A 26,792-nucleotide genomic window follows, 5' to 3' on the forward strand; every position below is an offset into this window, starting at 1 on the left:
TCGTATTTAAGACCTTTTATGAGATTTTTTGACATTTTAAGGCCTTAAATTAAAATGATTGGATTTAAGACTTTTAAGACCCCGCGGATACACTGAAAAACAAGGCAAGCGGTTTTATTTAACAAGTATATTTAATATTTTTGGCCACTCTAAAATTAGACAGTTTGAAAAGTAACACTGTTTAAATATAGGAAAATTAAACACTATTTTAATCAAGTGATTCTTTGGCGTACCACTAGATCGAGCCCGTGTACTACTACCGTAGTTTGGGAATAACTGATGTAATGTTGGCAAATGCAAATGAAAATGCATATGGAATAAGAAAAGTGTCAATTAGAGTTATTGTCAAAAAGCCTTTATTGAAACAAAAAAAATGTATCATAAAATGACAGGAAATTACATTCAAACTTGATAACCAGCGATTCATACTGCATTGAACTGAGACGTCTCGCTCCAAAGTACTCAAAAATGTTAGCTGTTGCTGAGAACTTATTGCCCTGAAGAATATTAGAGCTCTACAAAAACACAGACCTTTATCCTTTTCACATCCTCTCGTGTACACCAGCCCACAATAGCAAAATGCAGCATCTTAAAACATTATTGTGGATTGTGTGAACGGGGAAGTGGGAGCACTCTAAGCAGAGTAGGAATTGTGATTACTCTTTGGCTTCCAGGTCTTTTATTTCGTAGTCCAAAAAACCCAAAATGATTGCATTTAGTATCACTAAAATGTCTGGTTTGAGCTTCAACAGTATTAAGTATATTACTTCCTTATATAATTTCACATTTATAAAGAAAATACAAACATTTAAAAGTTCCAACTGAGTGAAAAAGCTTGATTAAAGTTATATTACATACCTCATTGCCTATAAAAGTTGTATACAATTGAGCACTTGCGCATGTTAACTGCTTTGCTTTCGTGAGGTCATCAAACACTGGTGCCAATACATCATAATAATAACAACAATAATAATGGTGCCGCAAAAGGCAACGACGACAAAAAAAAAATACATGCAAAAACATTTAAGCAACAGTCAGTCAAAAGGGTTCACATTATGGCTAGATGACAGAAAGACATGGAGATGATCTGGCTGACTTTTTTGTTCCTTGCAGGAACATTTTGGGGGGCATTAGTGTTTATGTTGGGCCACAGTTGACACATGAAGAAAATAAAAACATTTGTTTTCCTCGCAACAGTCTCTGTACACACTCGTATTAAAGCAGCAAGTTGTATGCATCCACATTACTTTGAAGGCAATTCTTGTAGCCAATATCTTCAAAGAATGTATGCTACTATCATGAGTCATGTAATATACCACAACAGAAAGCAACAAAGGTTGATTCACAGTGGAGGAGGCATGAACACAGGGCACATTTCCAAAATGGCTTGGGTTTACTGATATGATCTAATCAAATTCACAGTACCAGCCACAAGTTTGAATACACTTTCTCATTCCACAGGATGCAGAAGTGTTTCAAAACTTGACTGATCCTATATGATACCTTTGTACAACCAAACTGCTGATGGATCTGCCACATGTTCTGCAATGCCATGTGCTAATCAACATTAAAAGGAAAAAGTGACAGTGCCGTGGTGGCCTAAATACCGCTTTAAAATATCTACGGGGACATTTCCAAACATAAAGCTAGAATGAAACTCGCTCACATCATCTCACCGACAAGGGAAATAAACAAAAAACAGATGACCAAAAGGGCTCTTTGTACTTAAGTGCAACAGCCATTTCAAGTCAGAGGAAAATATTAAGACTGTTCAGGTGTGTGTACTGTATGAATTATAGTCTCAGAAAAAGCCTAAAGAGATGAATACTTGAAAGGTGATTGATAAAGACATTTTTAAGACAAAAGTAGAAAAGAAAGTTGACCTCGGGGAATTGATTGCGCAACCCCAGCACACCATCATTTTTACAATTACAAAAATAAATATATACAAAATAACATCTGTGACAGTGTGCTGGGCATTTGAGCACGATTAAAATCAAATTATTATTTATAGGCTTTATAGATCTTACAAAAAGAGGTAATTAAAAAAACAATACACTGACAAAGTGATGTATTTTTCTGTGATGTAGGGGGCCCAGCAGTTGCTAACAAACAATTAGATGATTTTGTAAGACAAATAGTCACGAAGCGGTGTGGGAATGGCCAAAGACTCCACCTGCTGCGTGGTAATCACTCGCCGGAGCGCCATCCTGCACAAGTGCTGCAGGGTGGCAGTGCTACGAGGACACTCCCATAAGTGCACACTGCCGTCCCGAGTCCTGCAAAGTCCATGAAAATGTTTTGAGAACGGCAAAAAATGTAATCTACCATTAGCAAAGAATGTGTGTCAGTCAAAAGGGAAAGTGGAGATGTGGCCGACACGTCTTACCCAGCAGCAAGGACACTTCCTTCGGGAGAAAAGGCACAGCAAAGGCCGTTCGACAAAGAGGCGATAGCCTGTGGAGCTCTTTCTTCAATACTCCAGAAACGGACAAGTCTATGTAGAGAGGGAGGAAACACAATAATCAGAGGGCGAATAAGTGGTGGTTGGAGTGTGCCATGATGTATGGAAGTCTGGAAGGGGTGGTGAAAGAAAAGTAACCTGATTCAAGTGAAGGGTAGGCAGATGAAGTATTACGAACACAGTTGGACTCTCAGTGTATTATAACAGGACAAAACTGACTCGCCAACGCGTGGAATTCTTTGTTAGGGCACTCCATAAGCGGAACAACGTCTTGTACGCAACGTCATTTAGTTTTATTTATACACAAATCTTGCATGGTCTTACAACGCTATAATTTTATCAATTTCTGCTCAGATTGTCCGTAATATACTGTTTGGATCTCCTTTTCTAAAGGGCAAAGTCCTTCCAGATTATTTTGTTCTAATGGCTAGACTATAATTGAAGATTAACAATATATCCATCTATCTTCTTCCGCTTATCCGAGGTCGGGTCACGGGGGCAGCAGCCAAAGCAGAGAGGCCTAGAAATCCCTGTCCCCACCTCATTTCGGGGGATTCCGAGGCGTTGCTAAGCCAGCTGGGAGACAACACTCTCCGCAATGTGTCCTGGGTCTTCCCTGTGGTTCCCGAATGACAGAGCTTCTCACCCTATCTCTAAAGGGAGAGCCCCGCCACCTGAAGTAAGCAACCAATTTCGGCCTCTTGTAGCCGTTATTCTGTCCTTTCGGTCATACCGGTAAATTGAGAGCTTTGCATTCCAGCTCAGCTCCTTCTTCACCACGACTGATCGATACAGAGTCCGCATCACTGCAGATGCCGCACCAATCCGCCTACAAATCTGACGATCCACTCTTCACTCACTTGTGAACAAGAACCCAAGGTACCTTAACTCCTCCACTTAGGGAAACATCTCCTCCCTAACCCGGAGATGGCACTCCGAATTCAAGCTCTATTCTACAACTTAAACTACACAAGAAATTAAGAAGAAATGTGTTACTACTGTTGCTGGTGAGGGAGAGGAGTGCCCACTGTTTATTGAATCTGTTTAAGGCTGTGGTCAGATACTAGATATCTCGCGGGCCGTTGTTAGGCATGACGTTGGCGATAACCAAGGACTGTGTTTTTAAGCGAAAACCTAATCCCACAAAAAAGAGATACTACCGTATTTTTCGGAGTATAGTCGCTCCGGCCGAAAATGCATAATAAAGAAGGAAAAACACATATATAAGTCGCACTGGAGTATAAGTCGCATTTTTTGGGGAAATTTATTTGATAAAACCCAACACCAAGAATAGACATTTGAAAGACAATTTAAAATAAAGAATAGTGAAGAACAGGCTGAATAAGTGTACGTTATATGACGCATAAATAACCAACTGAGAACGTGCCTGGTATGTTAACGTAACATATTATGGTAAGAGTCATTCAAATAACTATAATATAGAACATGCTATACGTTTCCCAAACAATCTGTCACTTCTAATCGCTAAATTCGATGAAATCTTATACGTCTAGTCTCTTATGTGAATGAGATAAATAATATTATTTGATATTTTACGGTAATGTGTTAATAATTTCACACATAAGTCGCTCCTGAGTATAAGTCGCACCCCCGGCCAAACTATGAAAAAAACTGCGACTTATAGTCCGGAAAATACGGTACTGTTTCAAATTGTGGTCTTTAAAACTCATTGAAGATGTACACTCCACTCAGGGAAAAGAACGCTTTAAATGAATGTTTAACGGCCCTAATTAATGCCCATCATGAGTGATTTAAAAACAATCAAATCAAGCAGTCAAAAAGCACTTTATCTGAATTGGGCAGTAAGACTTGTCCAGGGTGTACCCCCTACCGCCCAAATGCAGCTGAGATGGGCTCAAGCACCCCCCGCGACCCCGAAAGGGACAAGCGGTAGAAAATGGATGGATGAATGGACCTGCAGTGTAAAAGCCTGTCTTTGTTGGTTGTTCCTCCTTTTAGTTTTCTAGCACACATGTAATAATCCTACTGAAATCATCAGATGACTTGAAATTTATGACCTGGAGTAATCTGCCAGGAAAAATAGCATTAAATTCGCTTTTTTTCTCTATTTTGTGTAACTTCCCCTCCTTTACACCCTAACAAAAGCTCAGTGCTTGGTCAGCCAGCAGTCCTCTTGACAAATAGTAACCTTGTGACAGCCATGTGACCTATCCAAACAAAGCCACTCACTGTAGCTGCTCTGTGCACTCAAGTCCCATTTAAGAGTCATGACTCCAAACTGTAATAACAACAAACAGAAGAGCTTTTCTGCTGCATATTGAGGTTACGGTACATGGAAGCACTGTAGGGAACCAAATACAAGCTTTGTTGACAAGACTAACTTGAACAAGGTGTACCAAGTGTCATACTAAAACCACTGGTTTATGTTTTTGTCTGCATGCTGTAAAGCAGTGGTCCCCAACCTTTTTGTAACTGCGGACCGGTCAACGCTCGAAAATTTGTCCCACGGACCGGGGGGTATGTATTTTTTTTTTTGTCATAAAAAAACGCAATCATGTGTGCTTACGGACTGTATCCCTGCAGACTGCATTGATATATATTGATATATAATGTAGGAACCAGAAATATTAATAACAGAAAGAAACAACCCTTTTGTGCGAATGAGTGTGAATGAGTGTAAATGGGGGAGGGAGGTTTTTGGGGTTTGTGCACTAATTGTAAGTGTATCTTGTGTTTTTTATGTTGATTTAATAAAAAAGACATTTTTTTTTTTCTTGTGCGGCCCGGTACCAATCGATCCACGGACCGGTACCGGGCCGCGGCCCGGTGGTTGGGGACCACTGCTGTAAAGTACTATCTCTGAATCACGTTACAGCTAAGAGAAGCAGCAACCTTGGACAGATATCAAAGCACAGGATAATAATCAGGGTTCTGAATGAGAATTACTGGACTGTGGAACATAAACAAAACCTAACCCAAAAATAGCTTTATTATTTGGTTTATTCAGTCTGACTTTACAAATCCCACCCATATTAGTTTTGAATGTATTTTTTCAATCATAGGTAATGCCCCCTGCAAAGCTGTTTTTGTTTCTTCACTGATCCTCCTTAAACGTTTGTCTGGAGCCATTTCTGGTTGCTGATAAACATTAACTGGGTCACGGGACATTAATGCGCCACAAACAATGAAAAAGAGTGACATAAAAAACAAAATTTTAAGTAGAAAAACAGAACTGATGGGTCGTTTTGCGAGCGTCCGGCTCTTTGAAGTGAATAAGCCATTTTTCCCCCTTATCCGTTTTTCTGTCAACCTGCACGTGATTGGTCAAAATGTGTGGTACTGTATGTGTCAATACCGGAAAAAAGAGTGCAGGGGGCGTTAGACACACAACTCAGCTGTGTACCAACAGGGGGGAGGACGACAAGAGAGTAAGAATGTTGCTACAGAATTAGAAACTACACGAAACAAAAGCGGAGGCACTTTGTGTTTCTGAAAGTCAATCTTTATTAAAGACTAGCAACAATTGTAAGCTTTTTGCTGCTCTGTCTTTTACTTTGTAGTTTCGATATTTTGTTGTGCAATGTTTTTGATGTTTCAGTGTAAGCTGTTGGAAATGTACAAAAAATAGAATCCAAGATTAAATGGGACCCTTTGTCTAATTGAGATGGGTTTTTGCTACAAAAGCAAACTACAAGATACAAAAACAAACTGTTCCATGTTGAGCATATAAATAATAAACATTTGACATACCATATTTTACATAAAAAAAATATCTTACACATATTTTGACAAAAAATCTCTTAAAAAAAATATTATTATTTTTTTGTCTTTATATACTGTAAAGGGGTCATATTATTGTATTATTATATTATATTATATAATATATATATATATATATATTTTATTTTTTTTATTTTTTTTATTTTTTTTATTTTTTTTCTACATTCAAAACACTTCCTTGTGGTCTATGCAACATGTAATGGTGCTTCTTTGGTAAAAAAATTTGCATAGATTATGTTTTCAGACCGTTTTAAGCCGCTTTCTGACCATCTCTTCAGGATGGGCAGTTTTGTGGGCTCCACTTCGACAACGTCTTCTCCCCGTCAGCCATTTTGTAGTTTTTAGCACTTCCATAGCGAGTCTACTGACAGATACAAGTTTGAACTATGCGCTACTTTGTATTAGAAATGACAACAGCGAATGACGCATGCGCGAGACAGTCCACCCCACAACAAGAGCACGAAGAAAAAGAAGGAGCCCATTGACCACGGCGTCGGACCAAAACGGCGGACCAACACAAACCTCCACCACACATGGAGCGATCACAATTGGGAAAACTCCACAAATTGTGCAAATTCCAAATGACTCAAGGAATTAAGGCAAGATTATTTAATAAATATCTCCTCATTGCCTCCATGGATTGATTTCAAACCCTCGGGACCCACGCAGATCCCAAATACACAAAAACAGATACCAATAGGCAAGAAAAGCTGATTCCGCCCAATAAGTTCCCTTTGAATAATGTCGTACAAACAAACAAAAAGACTACATTGACATTTACGATTCAGTTCAATCTAATTTGTTCAATTGTCATGTGTATACATTCCAGATCATGTCCAAAGTTTGTATGAAAATGTAAAACAATTGGTTGATATGTACAAGGGGGAAAGAAAAAAATTATAAATCAATCAATTTTCAAATTAAGCAACAACTACAAAAATCAGAGGAGCCATTTAGTAGCCAAAAGAGCTGAGCAAAAATAGAGATGGAATTTCCATCACAGTAACTGGGATGCTTGATGATGGACAACTTACCGGTCATCAGCAATGCTCGCAATGTGGCGGCCATCAGGGCAGAAGCTCACAGAGCGTACCCAGCGGTCGTTTGAACCCCCAGCAAAAATCAGTGATGGAGGAGGAAAGAGGTGGCTAGAAAAAGATGAGTTTGATTAACACAATAAAGAACAACAACATTCACTTGTATAGTTTTTAAAAAAAGCCTTGTGTTAAAAGTGCACACGTTGCAACAGAGCTGTGGAGTTCACAAATAGAACAAATGTTCTAGGAACTTTAGTTGTGCTTCTAATTATTGAGAATATATGTTCATGTTAACAAGAAGCAAGTAAGGAAGTGTAGATTCTTAGTTATCCAGAATATTGCTAAACAGCAAGTGTTCTATCAAAGCAACTGGACTCTTGTTTGCTTCTCCAGTTTAGAGCGGGCATTCCAGTCATTTCACTTCTATCTTTACCAGTTTAGAACAGAAGAAACCTTTTGGGTGAAAGGGGAAATATCTTCAGCAAACAAGAACAGTCCAGTCGTCTCGATTCAACCCTTGCTGATAAAGAACAAGCGTGGTTAACGTTGATTTACTTTTGTGGTAATGTCAACTAGAACATTCCAATTCAATAATTAATGTGTCTGCTGCTGTTCACTGTTTATGGTGAGGTGTGTCAGTGTTTTTGAGGAAAACGTGTTTTTGGTATTTGTGACGCCCCTCTATTGGTTGGGCTTCAACTGTTTGGGAGGACGTTAAAAACACATTATGTAGCCATCCAAGTTTTAAGATGATGGAACAAATGAGTCAGTATTTCAGCAATTACCCAATTTACCCTTCTTGACAAGAGGTTTAGACTAAAGGCACAGCTTGTTCAATTTTCAGAGATTCGTGTACGCGAGTGCCCTGAAGCACTTTACCAAGTTTGGTAATGGTAATAGGTTAGTGGTGAATTGAATGTAATAAAAAATGTCACATGAGCATATTTCAGTTTTTAAAAGAGCATTAACTATACAGTGTTTTACATCGGACTAAAAGTCATTTTCTATAGCAGAAGAAGTCGGTAGGACGGTACAGTGGAGCCCGTTTAAATCCTCCCGTTTATGTTGACTATACATCAGTATCGAGCAACTCATCAAATCCTGGTCCTGTAGAGCTAATTTTATCACTAAAACGTGCTCGCTTAAGTAGACGCGATGATCACGGTTACTTATGTCAATATACATTTTAAGAAAAGGGGTTACTTTGATGAAAAATGGGGCAGTTTATGTTAATGTGTAGTTGTATTGTTAACTTATAATATGCAGCAAGCAATGTTACCCAACAGTAACATTATTACTGGCGGTTTAGCTCGGTTGGTAGAGTGGTCGTGCCAGCAACTTGAGGGTTGCAGGTTCGATCCCCGCTTCCGCCATCCTAGTCACTGCTGTTGTGTCCTTGGGCAAGACACTTTACCCACCTGCTCCCAGTGCCACCCACACTGGTTTAAATGTAACTTAGATATTGGGTTTCACTATGTAAAGCGCTTTGAGTCACTAGAGAAAAGCGCTATATAAATATAATTCACTTCACACACTTCACACTACTGTCTAGTTACAGACCATTAAAACATGCACACTGTGACTTACTGTTCAGTGCACAAGAGTAACACTATTACTGTCTCATTACAGCACATCTTGTAACCAGACAGTGTACATGTTCAATGCAAAGTACATTACAACATAATACTGTGGTAGTATGAACCTGGACTCCACCACAGCCACTAAACTGTTGTCACTTCAAAAACCCTTCATTGTCACCCATTTTTCTTATGTCTCTAAATGTGCAAGGACTGTAATGGCTATTTTTGGTTACTTCGACAACTGCTTTTGTTAACATGAGTGAGCCAGTCCAAGGGGTGTCGACTTAAAATGGGTACGTACGACAAGCATATAATATTAGGCCAATGTGTGGTCTTCGTTTAAAATTCAATGCATGCTTCAAAATATTAAATGGTTGTGTTTGTTCACATGTAAAACATTCCTGCAACTCATCTAATAGTGTAAACCAGTAATTCTCAAACTGTGGTACATGTACCACTAGTCTGAGCCGTGTAAAGAGAGAGTATGGTCAAATAAAAGAGCGGTGTAATTTTTCCTACCAATGTGTGCGGCTGTGCCCAGATGCATTCAATTGCAGTCGTTCGGACGCTGGTTTTCCTGACGAAATCAACCGAAATAATACTTCTAAATATAGTTCTAAACATACGCCAGCTCATGAACTTAAAATAAAACATGATTTTATTGCTTCAAAGTATAATTTGATGCACTGTGCTGCTACACATTTATGCAGTGTTAAGTCACCAGGTGGCACAATGTACATCAGAAAATACACAACGATCAGAAATAAACTCCTCATTAGCTTTGAACCAACAACTCAAATTGTATTTTAATGTTGGCAATTATGGTTGGTTATTAACTGGAAAACCCAGTGTTTTCCGAGGTGGTACTTGGCCAAAAAAGTTTGAGAACCACCGGTGTTAACTATTGTCATAAGCTATGACAAATTATGTAATATATGTCTTACCCCAGCTCTAGAAGGATGGTGGCCTTGTGGTGGTCCCACACAATGACCCGGGTGTCATAGGAGGCAGTGGCCAAAAGTGCCCCATCTGGTGAAAACTCACAACACACCACATCATTGTGGTGCCCCTCCAACTTTCTGATCAACGTGTATTTATCCATGTTCCATAAGAACACCTGCAACATGAAGAAAAGATTGTTCAAATACATGGAATGATAAAAACAGTATTGACGTACTACTTTGCCCCTAACTCTACTATCTGCACATACATAGATTAACAATTAAATTAGAATTGAATCAAAATTATTCACTTATGTTTAGTAATAATGTACAACTAACTTAGAACCAAGAATACACAAAAAATAAGGCTACATATCAAATTACAATACATTTATAACAGTCACTTCTTCAGACTACAAAATGGCTAACATTTGAAATTAAAATATCATTAACTGTATACATTTCATTGATCAATATCCAATATGCTACAAAATAACTTATATTCATTTAACAAACAAAGAGAAAATGAAACAAGTAGTAACTTAAGGTAACATAATGTTACTCCACTGGTTTCCCCTTTCAGAGTTTTAGTTCTCTCTGTTTACAATAGGCTCGCACCTCCGGCAGAAGCCTACGAAGAGAGACAGATACTGCAAGAGAAAAAAATATTTTATGGCCAAAGGGTTGACACCTCTGGCAAAAGCATTAAGCAAACACACACACACACAGCCACCCACCCACCCACCCACAAGATGTTGACACTACAACTTTTTCCCCCTTTCAATAACAAGCTATGACCTGCATTTATTAGTCTTTGCTTGGGGAAAATATCTAATGATACAAATATGTAATATGCAACTTCTGCCCCTCATCTAGTTTGTCTTTTTTGGACATTTTACGTGATTAGTGTGGCTAATTGAGACTGCTGGTATTAAATAAATAATATATTTAAAAAAAATACAATTACAAATATTTTATATATATATATATATATATGTATATATATAAAAACGTATTATTTTTGTTAGTTGAAATGTTAGGTTTCTTTTTGCATTTGAAATTAATTCTGATTGAATTAATTATTTTAATTAATTAAAAGCATGAGAATTGGTCAGTTTTAAAAAGGATGAGGAATATTGAAGGAGACATCTAAGAAAAAAGTGTAATCTGATGTATTAGTACACCTCAATTGCAAAAACAAATACGCTAAAAGTCTCACTGGGAAAAATGTATGTCAAAAACCGCATACTTCATGTAAGTGCGAGGTATGTCTATCTTTGGCTGTGTTCACACTTGTCATGCTTACATTTTGCAGGTTACTTGGTTAAGTATGAATTCTATCACACAACCCATTGTTTGGAAAATCTGCATTTGATCACAAATAGGGTAGGATAAACAAATGTTTTATGTTTACCTGATATCCACCGCAGCCCCTGCTAGTCTTTTGCCTGAAGCAGCAACACCACTATGCTAATGTTAACTTCAAACACTACTATTATTACTCGATTTTTCGTGGGCCACGAAAATACAGTAATCGAGGCCATTGCGACTTCTCTTTTGTCGAGTTACGTACGCACTCACCGGCTATAAGCGGCTTGTTTAGGTGCTCAAAGTAAACCACACAATGTTATTATAATGCAATGTAAACATCTGACTGAAACTGTTATTTGCATTAATTATATTTGTAATAGAGTTTTGTAAGATGACAGTTCATGTGGTGCAAGTTCATTATAAAGAAAAGACGGCAGCCATAATTTGGGAGGTACATTTGTTTACAAATCTCTTCACACACCTTTGGTTTGATGGTAAACATGCCGACGTAAACACTAAGCAAACCGGATCAAATGTACGCAGGTCCCACAACTGTGAACACAGCCTTGGCACTAAATTGCACAGTAATCACAAAAGACCTGGTTGCTGCCAATTCTGAAGTGTTCAGGCTTACGCAAGTGGCATGGAAGTAAATTAGAAAAAACATCTCTCTAAATGAGAATCTAGCATGTGTAGATGGTGAACCTACTATTTAGAATTAAAGGTGGGATGTTGAAGTGGATTTAGGAGATATGTGGTGGTGAGAGGGTGGACAGAGGGAATAATTAATGATTTTTTTTTTTTTTAGATGAAATTAATAAAATAAATAGAAGAACTGCAACAGCAGAGGTAGACAGACATGGAGCAGCACCTACGTAGAGAATGACCTTGCGGGTCAGGTGCCAAGCTGCCCCTGGCCAGGCCTTTGGGCAATGTGCATCCCTGGTTTGCACCGGCTGCGCAAAATGTCAGCGCGGCGCTCCCCTCAAAATCAATCACACACTGAGCTCTGCCACCACCTGTGACAGGGAGAGCAAGACACACACACTGTAGGGACACAAAGCCTGTCAAAACTACCACTATGTCTACTACTATTTTGATTTGGTTCAATTGAGAATTGCAGTCAATTGTTTGTAATGGCCAGTCTAAGAACTCTTTGTTAAACAAGTTTTAACAAAAATGGAACCTTAATATTATAAAATCATAGTCAGTCAGTCATAGGCAAGCATTTTAACAGAGTTTGCTTCAGGTTTTAGTTTAAACTACCTCCATACGTTTCAGTTTCCCACACTTCAACTGAAACCAAATTGGATGGAGGTATTGTGTCGCCAGATATTAAACAGCAGTAAAAACAGTTAGTTTGAAGCTCTGCATACTTCAGGACACAAAATTAATTTCCCCAACAGTAGACAAAATCAAACAAGATTTAGATGCAGGTCATTTAATTTATGACTCAGAGCATAGTCGTTTCTTGTGTTAAAAAGAGATAGTGCTAGGATGTTTTTTTAAATCCAACTTCCTAAGTTCATTGATCATAACCACTAATAGGCAGTAGCACACAAATAAGATAGCAAATCAATTCAATCAAACTACATTTGGAGGAACTTGTATACGTACAGCTTTGCCTGTTCCAACAGAACACAGAGTGGATGAGTCGGGGGAAAAGGCGCTGCAGTAGACCCAGTTCTGATGACCACGCAAAACTTTCACCATGTTGCCTAAAGAAAAGCAAACATAATTTTGCTCTTATATATTCTAATTTATACCGTGTCAACATAAATAAATCATTCTGTTGATTTAAATGAGCCTCAGAATTGTAGTCAAGAATACAGAGAGGAAAATAAGACCGATTCCATGCTGAAATAAAATGTAATTTAAATAAATATAAACAGTCATGAAATGTAAAACATAATAAACCTAATGGTTGGTTTAACAGTGTGAAAAATCGACTGAAAAAAATAATAAATAAAGTTATGAACTAGTTTGTATTTTATTGAGGGAAGTTAAGTAGTTGATCACCAAACATGTGACTTCAACTACGTTCATACTGCAGAGTATGATACCTAATTCAGATTTTTTGTTGCATCCCATCTTTTAATGTCGTCATTCACATTAAAAAAATAATGTTTTATTTTTCTAACCAAATAATGATGAACATTATGGCACACAAAAAGACCTCAAACTTGGATAAATCAGTAATTTCCCTTTATTGTCCAGTCTGATATGACTTTTCCCCCTTGCATTTCTGCCACGTTAGTCAAACTTTTGTGTTAAACCAAGAAAGTCAATCGGTCCACAGTCACATCATCTCAAATAAAGAATAATGTAGTTCAAGTTACAGCAGTACATACCGTCATCCTTGAGGTCCCACACGCGGAGGGTTTTGTCTCTGGATGCAGAGACCAGCATGAGGCTGCCATCTGGAGCAAAGGTCAAGTCTCGTACTACATCAGAATGATCCATCAGATTCAGCAACAGTTTTCCTGCAAAACAGGATCCAAAGTCAGTGATTCTCACTCATCTCAGTTGACAAATAATTGTATTAATTCATAATTGAATAACTTCATTTTACTCCAACATATACAAATACGCAATTTAATCTATAGAAGATGTAGCCTTTTTTTTTTCTTTCTTTTTTTAAAGCATGGGAGTCAAGTATGTACAGTATAAACATATCAGAGAAAAAAAGGCTAACACAGTAGAACACATTTATGTCTACAGCCCTATGGCTGACTGACGTCAACATAAACGGTGGTTAACATAATAGAAAATAGCCATTGCTTGCACATTTGCTTGTGACTTTGGCCAGAGACAGAAGGAAAATTGGCATTAATAAAGCATTTCTGAACCTATGGCAGTTTGTTGACAGTTTTCTTCCATTTGTGCATATTTTATTTAGATTCTTCTATTTTCTTTAGTTTTATATTATTATCTAACAGAGATGCTGCAATAATTGTATTCCATGTATTGTCCACAATAACAATAAAGCTTTTATACACATGCATATCTTTTTTTCTGGTGGTTAACAATCCAAAGAAAATTAAATGGGTGTATTCTGTTCCCATTATTGCCATGTTTTTATTTTAAAACAAATTTGTACCAAAAAGGAAGTCATTATGCATTTTTTTAATGCTGTGCAAAAAGACAGGAGTTAAACTGTTGTCATTTCACGCTGCTTAGCGATGGTGAGGAAGTTGACAATACTATAACACGTGTCGACAGACAGATTATTTTACAGAAAGTGTCCCTTTAGGGCTCAAATTTTATGTTGACAAAAGTGGTTGACCAGGAGGGACACTCTTCAGTGATAAAAAGTGGTGGACCAGGACATGATGGGTTGGTAGACAGACAGTTGATAACAAACAGTCAACTTAAATGGGTTCCGCTGTATTACTGACATTAACAATACTAATTATAATCAGAGGGGCTTTTTGAAGAGTAAAATTATTATTTAAATGTTTTTTCTTACCAGTGTAAACGTCCCAGATCTTAATGCGACCATTGTTGAGGCCAGTTGCCAGCAACAACTGGTCCTGGCCAAATTTGAACCGGTGCCATTCAATGTTAACACAGCGGCTCTGCTTCTCAGGCACAGAAGAGCCGAAGGCCAAACCCCAGACAATGTCGCCGCAGTCAATTGTGTGCTCTCGGGGATCGCCAGCTGTCTGTATTAACTGGCTTCCATCACTGTTCTGACGGGAAAAGCGTCGAGGGCTTAAAGCATTGGTGCCTTCCCCAGCCTGGCCCAAAGAACTGAATGAAAAAGTAAAAATGTTCAATGAGATAAATAGCACTGTGGTAATTATGAAAGTACATACATCCATGGCCGTTTGTAAAAACACATAGCAGTTTTAGGCAATGATTCATAATTATTGTTATACTTATCTATAAAATGTAATTATTACAATTTCAGTCCAAGGATTAACGGCCAAAAATATATGATGTATACAGTATCATACAGTCAAACTTGCCTATAGCGACCACTCAAGAGAAACCGCTAAGTGGCCACTATATGCGGGTTGCCATAACAATCTCACACATTGAACATTATGGAGGAAAGCAAAATACAATTGATATCGTAGCAAGTTCATCCTTAACAATTTAATAACAACAACAACAACTGACCCCATTGTCCAAAGAGGACGTTTGCACTGTGGTTGCGGCGCCGATTCTATAAGCTTTAACTGAATAAAAACTTGGTGTCAGTGGAAAGTGAACCAATTATAATGACTAATTACATTTATCAAACTTAATTGTTACTAAATGAAACTTTAAGGTGAAACTTGTGAGTTACAATGTAAGTGTTATATTTGGACTGGAAATGTTTGAAACACTCTTTAAGTTTGATGTTTTAAGGTGATACTTACAAATTTTTCAGACATTTTGTCCAGGGAATAAGCCTGACAATACGATGCCCCTGAGACCAAGCAAAGTAAGAACCATTGGGAGCAAAGGCTACGGTCCACGCCTCGCGCCCCGACTTCTGGTCAAAAGGAGCCGCAGGCACCAGGAGTTCACCAATGAACTTAGCCTTACCTGTAAACACAAATGCATTGATAATCAAGTAATGAAACAGACTTACAAAAACATTGTACATGCCATTTGCTTAGTCAGCACAATCCTTAAAAAATCCCATCACACAGAAGTCCCCTCTTTCTATAGAGATGACATGCGTCAATATTAGAGTTTACCCTACCCATATATTAAAAGATAAAATTTTGGGGGATGTATGGATATACCGTATATATCGCAAGATCTAAAGAGAAGTAATTCAAGAGAACTGTAACTGTCAGGTTGTGCTGTACATGTTGATGTTCAGAATTCTGTGAATGCCCCAGAAAGTGTGGTTAAGTTAAGAGCTATAAAAACAGGAGCGTTGAAAGAGCATCAGTATATTTGCGTCTCTGTCGGGACACTACAGTATCATTTATATAATCTTTATCTTGTTCTTCCATTAAACAAACAAAATAAACTAAAGGGCTTCATATAATTTATCTTATTCAAAAGACAATGTAATTTCTGTCTCTAGATTGTTACTTTTAGAAGTTCTCATCTGTTGAGCGCGGTGGAGCGATTTGTTGAGTCAAAGTTTGTGAAATGTCATTGTAAAGGAGCCAGCAAACATCATTAAGTATATTGTACACAGTGCTATTGGTTTAGGTAAAATATGGCAATCTATTATAACTTACATTACAGTATTCCACTAATTATGCAAACTAGTGTTTATTTGTAAAATGCATCCAGTTGCATCACAGTAAAAGAAGCATATCGTGTTCATTCATTACATGCAATGTGATTTCTAGTTTGAGGGAAGAACTACCGCACATATCCGTCGGTATTGGAAATTAAGTGCTGGACAGTATTTGGTAGTTTTTTTCTCGGATATAGGTAAAAAAGCTAATATCAAACAGCTTTAGTTGGCAGTCATAATAAAAATAAAACGAATACATTTTACTTACTTTTTTTTTCTTTTTTTTTTTTAAAGTAGCTCAATCATAGGGGTGCCAAACCTGTTTTCACTGAGGGCCAGATTGATGTTATGGCTGCCTTCAAAGGGTCACTTGCAACCGTGAATAATGTATGAATATAAATGTATTGAATACTTTGCAGCAAATAACTAGCCGCTTAGTTGCCACAATTTTGCTTTAAAAATTTAAAACGTTTTTACAGCATATTACTGTAAATGGAAAAAACGGTACAATAGTTTTTTACAGTAAAATTCTGGCAACTGACCTGCCAAGTTTTTTACCGTAAAATATATTCCCATTTGTAGTGTACAACTTGATGGATAACTTCCTCTAAAATCATAAATTAAGCAGATTATATTTTTATTTTAACAAAAAATATATGATAGTACAATATTTGTAGCATTATTAGGTAATATTCAATATAGTTGAAAAGATATGGAATAGCGTGCAATGCATGTATTTTTTCTGTCAAAATGAAAAAAAACTAATACATTTAGTAGGAAAATACAATACTGACGTGGGGAGCCAAATCTGATCTCCCGGCCTTGAGTTTGACACCTGTGCGATTTCTCAAACTTTTTTCCACCATGTACCAACTCAAAGAACACTTGGCTCTCCAAGTACCACCATAACCACCAACAATAAATTACAGTAGGGTAGTATGCCTAAGTTTTCATTAAAAACAAGGCAGTGGTTTTATTTAACAAGTATATTTAATATTTTTGGCCACTGTAACATTGCACAGAGTTTGAACAGTAACACTTTGCTTGCGGGGCGGTCCGCTCTCTGTATGATCAGTGTCAGAGCTTGGTCCGCATTGCCGGCAGTAAGTCGGACACGTTTCCAGTGAGGGTTGGACTCCGCCAAGGCTGCCCTTTGTCACCGATTCTGTTCATAACTTTTATGGACAGAATTTCTAGGCGCAGTCAGGGCGTTGAGGGTATCTGGTTTGGTGGCTGCAGGATTAGGTAGGTCTCTGCTTTTTGCAGATGATGTGGTCCTGATGGCTTCATCTGGCCAAGATCTTCAGCTCTCACTGGATCGGTTCGCGGCCAAAATCTTCAGCTCTCACTGGATCGGTTCGCAGCAGAGTGTGAAGTAACTGGGATGGGAATCAGCACCTCCAAGTCCGAGTCCATGGTTTTTGCCCAGAAAAGGGTGGAGTGCCATGGGGAGGAGATCTTGCCCCAAGTGGAGGAGTTCAAGTACCTCGGAGTCTTGTTCACGAGTGAGGGAAGAGTGGATCGTGAGATCGACAAGAGGATAGGTACTGTGTCTTCAGTAATTCGGACGCTGTATCGATCCTTTGTGGTGAAGAAGGAGCTGAGCCGGAAGGCAAAGCTCTCAAATTTACCGGTCAATCTACGTTCCCATCCTCACCTATGGTCATGAGCTTTGGGTTATGACCGAAAGGACAAGATCACGGGTACAAGCGGCCGAAATGAGCTTCCTCCGCCGGGTGGCGGGGCTCTCCCTTAGAGCAGTGGTTCTTAACCTGGGTTCGATTGAACCCTAGGGGTTCGGTGAGTCGGGCTCAGGGGTTCGGCGGAGGTCAAGACACACCCGACTCATCATGTAAATAAAAACTTCTCCGGTGTATTGCGGATACGGCAACAGCAGAAGTCACACTGATTTGCAGGTGTGTAATTTGTTGTGAGTTTATGCACTGTGTTGGTTTTGTTGTTTGAACAAGTTGATGTTCATGCACGGTTCATTTTGTGCACCAGTAAAAAAAACATGGTAACACTTTGATATGGGGAACATATTCACCATTAATTAGTTGCTTATTAACATGCAAATTATTAACATATTGGCTCTTAACTAGTCATTATTAAGTACTTATTAATGCCTTATTCGGCATGGCCTTATTATAACCCTAACCCTCTAACCCTGGCCCTAACCCTAACCAAATAACTCTAAATTAAGTCTTTGTTACTAAGAATATATTCCCCTAGTGTCCAAAAAACTCTAAATTAAGTCTTTGTTACTTAGAATATGTTCCCCGTACTAAAGTGTTACAAAAAACATATAACTTTGTCTTGAATTTGAAAAAAAAAACATCATTTTATTTTTCACTGAAGAAGGGTTCGGTGAATGCGCATATGCATATGAAACTGGTGGGGTTCGGTACCTACAACAAGGTTAAGAACCACTGCCTTAGAGATAGGGTGAGAAGCTCTGTCATCCGGGAGAAGCTCAAAGTAAAGCCGCTGCTCCTCCACATTGAGAGGAGCCAGATGAGGTGGTTCGGGCATCTGGTCAGAATGCCACCCGAACGCCTCCCTAGGGAGGTGTTTCTGGGAAGACCGAGGACACGTTGGGAAGACTATCTCTCCCGGCTGGCCTGGGAACGCCTCGGGATCCCCCGGGAGGACCTGGATGAAGTGGCTGGGGAAAGGGAAGTCTGGGCTTCCCTGCTTAGGCTGCTGCCCCCGCGACCCGACCTCGGATAAGCGGAAGAAGATGGATGGACGACACTTTGTTTGAATATAGGATATAAAACACTGTACTTTAACCAAGTGATTTTTTGGCATACCACTAGATGCAGTGTATGTGCCACAATTTCAGATTCACTGCGCTATCTCGGTGGCTCTAAAACTGTGGTACGTGTAGCAGGAGTGATACACCAAAGAATCACTTGAAGTAAATAGTTTTTATTTCCTACATTCAAACACAGTGTTACTGTTTAAACTGTGTGTAATGTTACAGTGGCCACAAATAATACGAGTGGTACACCAAAGAATCACTTGAAGTAAATAGTTTTTATTTCCTACATTCAAACACAGTGTTACTGTTTAAACTGTGTGTAATGTTACAGTGGCCACAAATAATATGGGACTACATTGTTTAAATATATACTTAGGCCTAGTATGCTACTGTATTTTGATGTTGATCATTATGGCGGTACTTGGAGAGCCAAGTTTTTTTAAGGTGGTGCTTGGTGAAAAAAGTTTGAGAACCACTATTTTAAGGCTATGTCTACACTAAGCCGGATAACCCCTTAAACGAATAATTATTTAGCCTAAGCCCCGTTTCAGCCACACCAAACTATCGTTTAAGGTCCCCTCCTTGGATAATTTTTCAAACGGGTAAGTGCGCCGTCTATTTCTTGACTCTCCGGCTCTTAGCTTTGTATGGACTCATTGATCGTTTACAAACTAAGTTCGGAGAGGAAGTGACGCAAGAAAGACCGCGCCCCACACAGGAAGTGACGTCAGAAAGAAAGCGCCACAGCCAGCTTCATAATAAAGCGGTTTCGTAACTCGGAGCTAACCACTGGAAATATGAAGGCAAGTCATACAGACATGCCCGTGTTTCTCCTTCTGTCTGTACAGACGCTTGTGGAAATCACACATGAATACCTTAAGAGAAAGTGATTGTAGCTATTTAGAATAAAACACTTCTCAGACGGCAAGAGAACTTTCGAATGTCCGAGTCAGCTGTGATTCTACTTAGCGAAAAACTTTGTCCATTTGTCGAAGGAGAGACAACGAGAATACGAGCTCCCGTGGATGTGAGAAAAAAGGTAGCGTGTGCTTTGTATTACCTGGTCGTCGAGGGAAGACTACGGAAGACCGTGAATGCTTTTAGACTGGCAAAGCAGACTCTCAGTTATTGCCCGCCATGTATGTCACGGACTCAACGTCTAGGTCCAGAGTATATAAAGTCACCAAAAACGAATGGACAATGAAGGTGAAGGCAAAAGAGTGAGAAGTGTCCTGACCAGATATCTACATCCCGAGATTGATTTATGTAAAATGTTCTTTGTCACATTGTACTTTTACATGTTTATTAAAGATTTGATTCATTTATGATGGCTCAGGTGTGATTCACTACAATAGAGACCCACAGCACACAGGATTCCAGTTAATTAAAATACCACAACACTGGATATTGTTCAGATAAGTTAAATTTAAGAACTTGCACACAAAGCAACACTGGAGATGACTATGACGTGCGCATTTTCCACGCATGCGTATTAGGTCTCGTTGCGCCGGCAGACGGAGGGGGTCTTAAACGGTGGAATTGTTTTGTGTGGACATGGATAAGGTTATGTGGGATTTACCCTGGATAACCTTATCTGGCTTTGTGTAAACAGGGCCTAATACTGATGAAGGTTGGAGACATCTGAACTAGACAATAGTTATGTCGCTGTAGTCGTTTTACACTGCTTGGCAATAATGATAAATACTACACCAATACTACAACTGCGATTTTAAAAGAAATGACCCCTCTCGTCTTAAATGTTTTGACGACGTCGACTTAAGTGGGACATTTTAAGTAGAGTGGTGAGGACGGCGGAAAAGATCATCAGGACTCCTCTTCCTCCTATCCAGGAGATCGCAAAAAGCCGCTGCCTGACCAGGGCTCAGAAAATCTGCAAAGACTCCTCCCACCTCCACCAAGGACTGTTTTCACTGCTGGACTCTAGAAAGAGGTTCCACAGCCTCCAAAGCAGAACCTCCAGGTTCTGTAACAGCTTCTTCCCTCAGGACGTAAGGCTCTTGAACGCATCATAATTAAATGATCCCCTCAACTCCCCCCAAAATGGATTAACTCGCTGGAATAAAAAAGACAATATAACATACATTCATAAACGTGGACGCATGTGAAAAAGTGCAATATATTTATCTGGACAGTAACCTATTTATGTATTTATATTTGCACCTTATTGCTTTTTTATCCTGCACTGCCATGAGCTTATGTAACGGAATTTTGTAATTATTTGTACTGTAAAGTTCAAATTTGAATGACAATAAAAGGAAGTCTAAGTCTAAGTAGTAACCCCATGAACTGAGACTTGGAATAGTTGATAGACGGGTTGTTGACATCATACTTGCCAACCCTCCCGGATTTTCCGGGAGACTCACGAAATTCAGCGCCTCTCCCGAAAACCTCCCGGGACAAATTTTCTCCCGAAAATCTCCCGAAATTCAGGCGGAGCTGGAGGCCACGCCCCCTCCAACTCCATGCGACCTGAGTGACCTGTCGACAGCCTGTTTTCACGTCCGCTTTCCCACAATATAAACAGCGTGCCTGCCCAATCACGTTATAACTGTAGAATGATCGAGGGCGAGTTCTTGGTTTCTTATGTGGGTATATTGTTAGGCAGTTTCATTAACGTCCTCCCAGCGCGGTAACAACACACAACAGCAGTCACGTTTTCGTCTACCGTAAAGCAGTTTGTCTGCCGTAAACAGCAATGTTATGACACTCTTAAACAGGAACATACTGCCATCTACTATACATGCATATGTGACAATAACATATACGGCTTTTAGAGAGTGCAGTGCACAACTGCGAACACAACAAGGAGACGAAGCAGAAGAACGAGGAAGATACAGCCGTGGCGACGCTGAGTAAGATGAAGAAATACGCTTGTAAGTTCCAAGCCGCAGCTGCGATTGGACCTGGATAGCCTCCGGGAAGAAGTAGTGGATTACCAAGAGCTTGGCAGTGAAGATCTTCCTCAGGAAGCATAGATTGACCGGTTTTGGGCCATGCTAGGGAGAGATGGAAGATTCCAGACTCTAGTGCATTTGATGAAAGCACTTTTGTGCGTGCCACACAGCAATGCATCATCAGAGAGGGTGTTCAGCATGGTTAGAAAAATAGTGACAGAGAATAGAACAAGGATGGACAATTCAACCCTTAACTCAACAATGAGTAGATGTGTGTATACGTGTAAATAAATGAACACTGAAATTAAAGTATTTCTTTTATATATATATATATATATATATATATATATATGAAATACTTGACTTGGTGAATTCTAGCTGTAAATATACTCCTCCCCTCATAACCACGCCCCCCCACCTCCCGAAATCGGAGGTATCAAGGTTGGCAAGTATGGTTGACATAAGCAAACCGACTGTATCTGGTTCCAGAGTATTTTGCCGACAGCATATCAAACTCTTATCTATAATTTACATTAGATGTAATTTTACTAAACGTGTTCTTTTTTAAAGATTGGTTTATCAAGGCACAAAGTACTAGGACGTTTGACAATCTGACTGGGGGGGGTTAGGTCCCAAAAAGTTCTAACGCAAGAAGCTACCGCGGCCGAAAGCATGCAAACTATAAATAAAAAAATGAGCGCAACCTGAGTCAAGTGTAAAATCTAGATGTATCGTATCGTATTTGTTCGGTCAATCGTCAATACAATTGCAATGGAACATCAACGTTTGAGTAGTCTACGTAGGAAATGGGGCGAGCGATCACTTGACACCAGTGTGGGGGAGGGACACGTTCCACACTGCGACACAAATATTTTAATTCACAACAATTTTTATTTTGTATTACTTTATATCGACGACCGAAGTGAACACATGAGCAGCAATGGACGCACGGTATTGTCCCAAGTGGGACGTGGCACTATGCCACGTAAATGCGTCCTACTTAATTAAAAAATAGACGTCAATAATAACGCAGCTTTTGTTTAAATAAACCATATAAAAACGACACACCTTATCTAGTAAACAGTGACGACCTTAACGACTCACTTCCACTATGATCATAGCCTATTTGCGGAAGCCCTCCGTCGGTTAGCGTGGAATGTTTCATGGGAGACATGTGCCTTTAAAACCACAGTAAACGTAGAATTGTACTTACCTATGTCATTTTCGTATATACTGTCTGGGAAGCTTGCCATCTAAATAAAAGCAGAGGCCAAGAAGTAAAGCCAAGCACCGACGGAAGAACACGGATTAATTGTAGAGCGGTGTGCGGATGTAGACAGCGCCGTTTCCCCACTTTCAATGTCTGCTATCGTCAGAAAAGATCCCTGCGCGTCCTATGTGCAAAAACAGTCTTCGCAGAACCTTCACTTGTATCTCACGATATCTTCTTTTCTTAAATCATGAACTGAACTTCAATAGTACACGGTCGGTAATACTCTGTCGAGATAAACTGTTTTACGTGCCGCAGTTCAAATCACAGTGTCCAATTTTAATGGCTTCCTCTAACAGTAAATCGAGCTGTTTTCATTCGGGGGAGGATCCTATGTGTAGGCGGGGTTTTGTTCACGTCATCACGTTATCATAGTAACATTATTAACGCCCACTTTTTGTGTGATGTGATTCACATCACACAAAAAACATTGTATCACATCATGTGATACAATGTAAAATACATACAGTAATAGTATATACTGTATAGATTTTATTTGATTATATTCCATACTGGGCTTCACGGTGGCAGAGGGGTTAGTGCATCTGCCTCACAATACGAAGGTCCTGAGTAGTCTTGGGTTCAATTCCGGGCTCGGGATCTTTCTGTATGGAGTTTGCATGTCCTCCCCGTGACTGCGTGGGTTCCCTCCGGGTACTCCGGCTTCCTCCCACTTCCAAAGACATGCACCTGGGGATAAGTTGATTGGCAACACTAAATTGGCCCTAGTGTGTGAATGTGAGTGTGAATGTTGTCTGTCTATCTGTGTTGGCCCTGCGATGAGGTGGCGACTTGTCCAGGGTGTACCCCGCCTTCCGCCCGATTGTAGCTGAGATAGGCTCCAGCGCCCCCCGCGACCCCAAAGGGAATAAGCGGTAGAAAATGGATGGATGGATGGATATTCCATACTGCCACTTTTAAAACCTGATTATACTGACGTTTGTTTTTTATCATAATGGAAAGTTGAATACATTTAGTAAGAAAAGACGGCATATTAAATACAGGCTTTCACGGACCACATTGAGTTTGACACCTGTGCTTTTTTTTTTTGGTCTTCCCCATGATTAGCTAAATCTGTGTACTGGAGTCTTTCATACAGGTAACAAGTTGGGGAACCAAATACTTTCTTAAGTGACCACTACAACCCCTGAACAAGATTATGGAATCACTAGACTTGGATGATGTTCATTCAATTGTTTAATTTGGTAAAAAAAAAACAACCCAAAGACATCTTACAAGAGGTCTATGGAAAAAACAATCAGATGTCAACTTTCTGGCATTAAGAAACACTAAAAAAAAATCAAGAAAATAAATTGTGGTAGTCAGTAACGATTTAATTTTTAGATCAAGCAGAGGAAAAAAAAGGTTATCACTCAATTCTAAGGAAATAAATATGGAATCATCAAACCGTCTCACATTCTAGTACTTTGGTGCACCACCTCTGGCTTGTAGAACAGCTTGCATGCAGTCTCTGAGGCATAGACTTAATAGGGAACTGTACTTTAACCTGTATATGTAATGTAGTAACCGGCACATATATTTACGTTTTTTGCTCATTTTAAGTGTGTGGCGTATTAATTTCACAAACGCATCACGTTTGCTTTTCCCTTTAACAACTACTACTACTACTCATGCAGACTTCATGAAAGCAACAAAAAAAAAAAACCCGGCTAAAAATAGTGTTTGTGTTTGCGATTACAAGAACAAATATTGCAGATACTTCGTTAATATTCAGGTCCAAGATCTACAGTAAATGAGTATTGTTGGCAGTTATGAATGTTTTTTAGAGGACTGTGTGGCGGAATAGTGCACTCCCATTAGATCGTACAATGGGATTTTACGACTTAGAATGCATAACAAAAGGAAAAACATATGTGTTCTTGTCTTACAAGGGGATTGTGAATGATAGGTAAAATTAAAAAAAAAGTGCAATCCCCCTTTAAAGAGTGCCAAAGAGTACTATTCATCAATCCTGCTGCAACTTATTTTTCCTGATTGCTGTTGTCAGATCAGCTTGGCAGGTTTGAGTTTTGTCATGGACCATTTTCTTCAATTTCCATCACAGATTTTCAATTGGATTGAGATCCGGACTATATGCAGGCCATGACATTGGCCTCAAGTTTACGTTTTTGCTCCATGCATTATCAACTTGAAACTGATGTCATCACCCCCAAAGTGTCCAAAATGTCACTGTAAACTTATGTACTTATTGAAGATGTAATGACAGCCATCCCCACAGTGACTTTACGTAACATGCAGCTCCATGTAATCAATGACTGTGGAAATGTGTGTTTTCTTCAGGCAGTCGTCTTCATAAATCTTAGTAAAAAACCTAAATATGACTTTCATGCAGTCACCCATGGTCCACAATTGTGTTATGTTAGCCCAGTATAACCTTGTTTTTACTGTTTCGATATAAATGACGGCTTTTGTTGAGCTTTTCTGTAATTCAATTCCATTTCCTTTAGGCAGTTTCTTAGTTTGGTCACAGATGGTGACTCCAGTTTCTGCCTATGTGTTCTACATTTGTTTTGTTGTGCAGTGTCTGTTTTCAAGACATAATGCTTTAAGTTTTTGGTCTTGACACTTTGTTTTTCTTGGTCTACCAGTATGCTTGCTTTTGAAAGTCTCCCAATGGTGTTTGTACTTGGTCCAAATCCAGGGTTGCATTTCTGTGGTATCAGATTAATAGAAAATATTACATTTATTTCAATTCTATATCAATTCATAATTTACAAAAATAGATTTTAAATACTCACTAAGCATATATGTCATCAGCCAAAAGGGTCTTTTGTAACCTGTTTTAAAAAGGTTTTATTATAATTTTCATACCAAATAATTGCAAGAATCTGTTTCAATCGAGAATTGATTCTGAATCAAATCGCCGCCCCAAGAATCAAGAGTTTGACAGTGCAGTGCTGTCCCAAATCGAAAACTGTTGTGGCGTACTTACCCGCTGCTTCTTCTTCTGTTCACTACTTTCCGCAAGGTAGTCTCTCCTCTTCCCCGACATAGCGAAGAGAGACCCAATGGGAATGATGCCAGGAAGGCATCCCAGCTCTGCTGGAGCAGGGTCTTGGGGAGTGCTGTGACCAGAGGGCCTGGATCTCTGCGTGGTAGGTGTTCATCACTGCACACACTCACCATTTCGGTCTTTTTGAGTGCAACATCCAGCTACTGACAGTGTACGCTGCATTTTCCATACACTTAAGCACTCAAAAAGTGTAAGTATGAAAGTGTGTAAATTGAGACACAAGCTTGGAGCTTTACACATCTTCACACACCAAAAAGGACTAAACATGTTTGATAACAAAACTGTCACCTGAATCCATCATCAAGCTTAACCATAGTAGCAAGAGTAAATAATAGCAAAGAATAAAGGTTTTTTGTTTCATAGATAAGAGAGGAAATAAGTGTATAAACCAGGACATTGCCAAAAATATGTCAGCACTGTAAAACCTCATGAGCACCATACTTACAATTTATAAAGTGACACATCAACATTTGACCATTACAACATTCAAACTTTGTTAGTAAGGCTTCAATATTGATGTCTA

At 39.1% G+C, this 26,792-nt stretch overlaps 1 protein-coding gene across 1 annotated transcript; it reads right to left on the reverse strand.

Annotated features, from left to right (window-relative positions):
• Positions 1–339: 339 nt before the first annotated feature.
• Positions 340–23,553, reverse strand: wsb1 (WD repeat and SOCS box containing 1). Its single transcript, XM_061925500.1, has 9 exons — positions 23,179–23,553; positions 15,463–15,631; positions 14,565–14,848; positions 13,447–13,578; positions 12,713–12,813; positions 9,788–9,960; positions 7,261–7,374; positions 2,390–2,497; positions 340–2,279 (listed from the first exon to the last, which is right to left on the reverse strand). Exons 1-9 carry the CDS (start codon positions 23,216–23,218, stop codon positions 2,117–2,119), a joined length of 1,284 nt encoding a protein of 427 aa, XP_061781484.1. The 5' UTR covers positions 23,219–23,553; the 3' UTR covers positions 340–2,116.
• Between the last annotated feature and the right edge of the window lie 3,239 nt (positions 23,554–26,792).

This window comes from Nerophis lumbriciformis, linkage group LG30, assembly GCF_033978685.3.
Source record: "Nerophis lumbriciformis linkage group LG30, RoL_Nlum_v2.1, whole genome shotgun sequence".
Lineage (NCBI taxonomy): Eukaryota > Metazoa > Chordata > Actinopteri > Syngnathiformes > Syngnathidae > Nerophis > Nerophis lumbriciformis.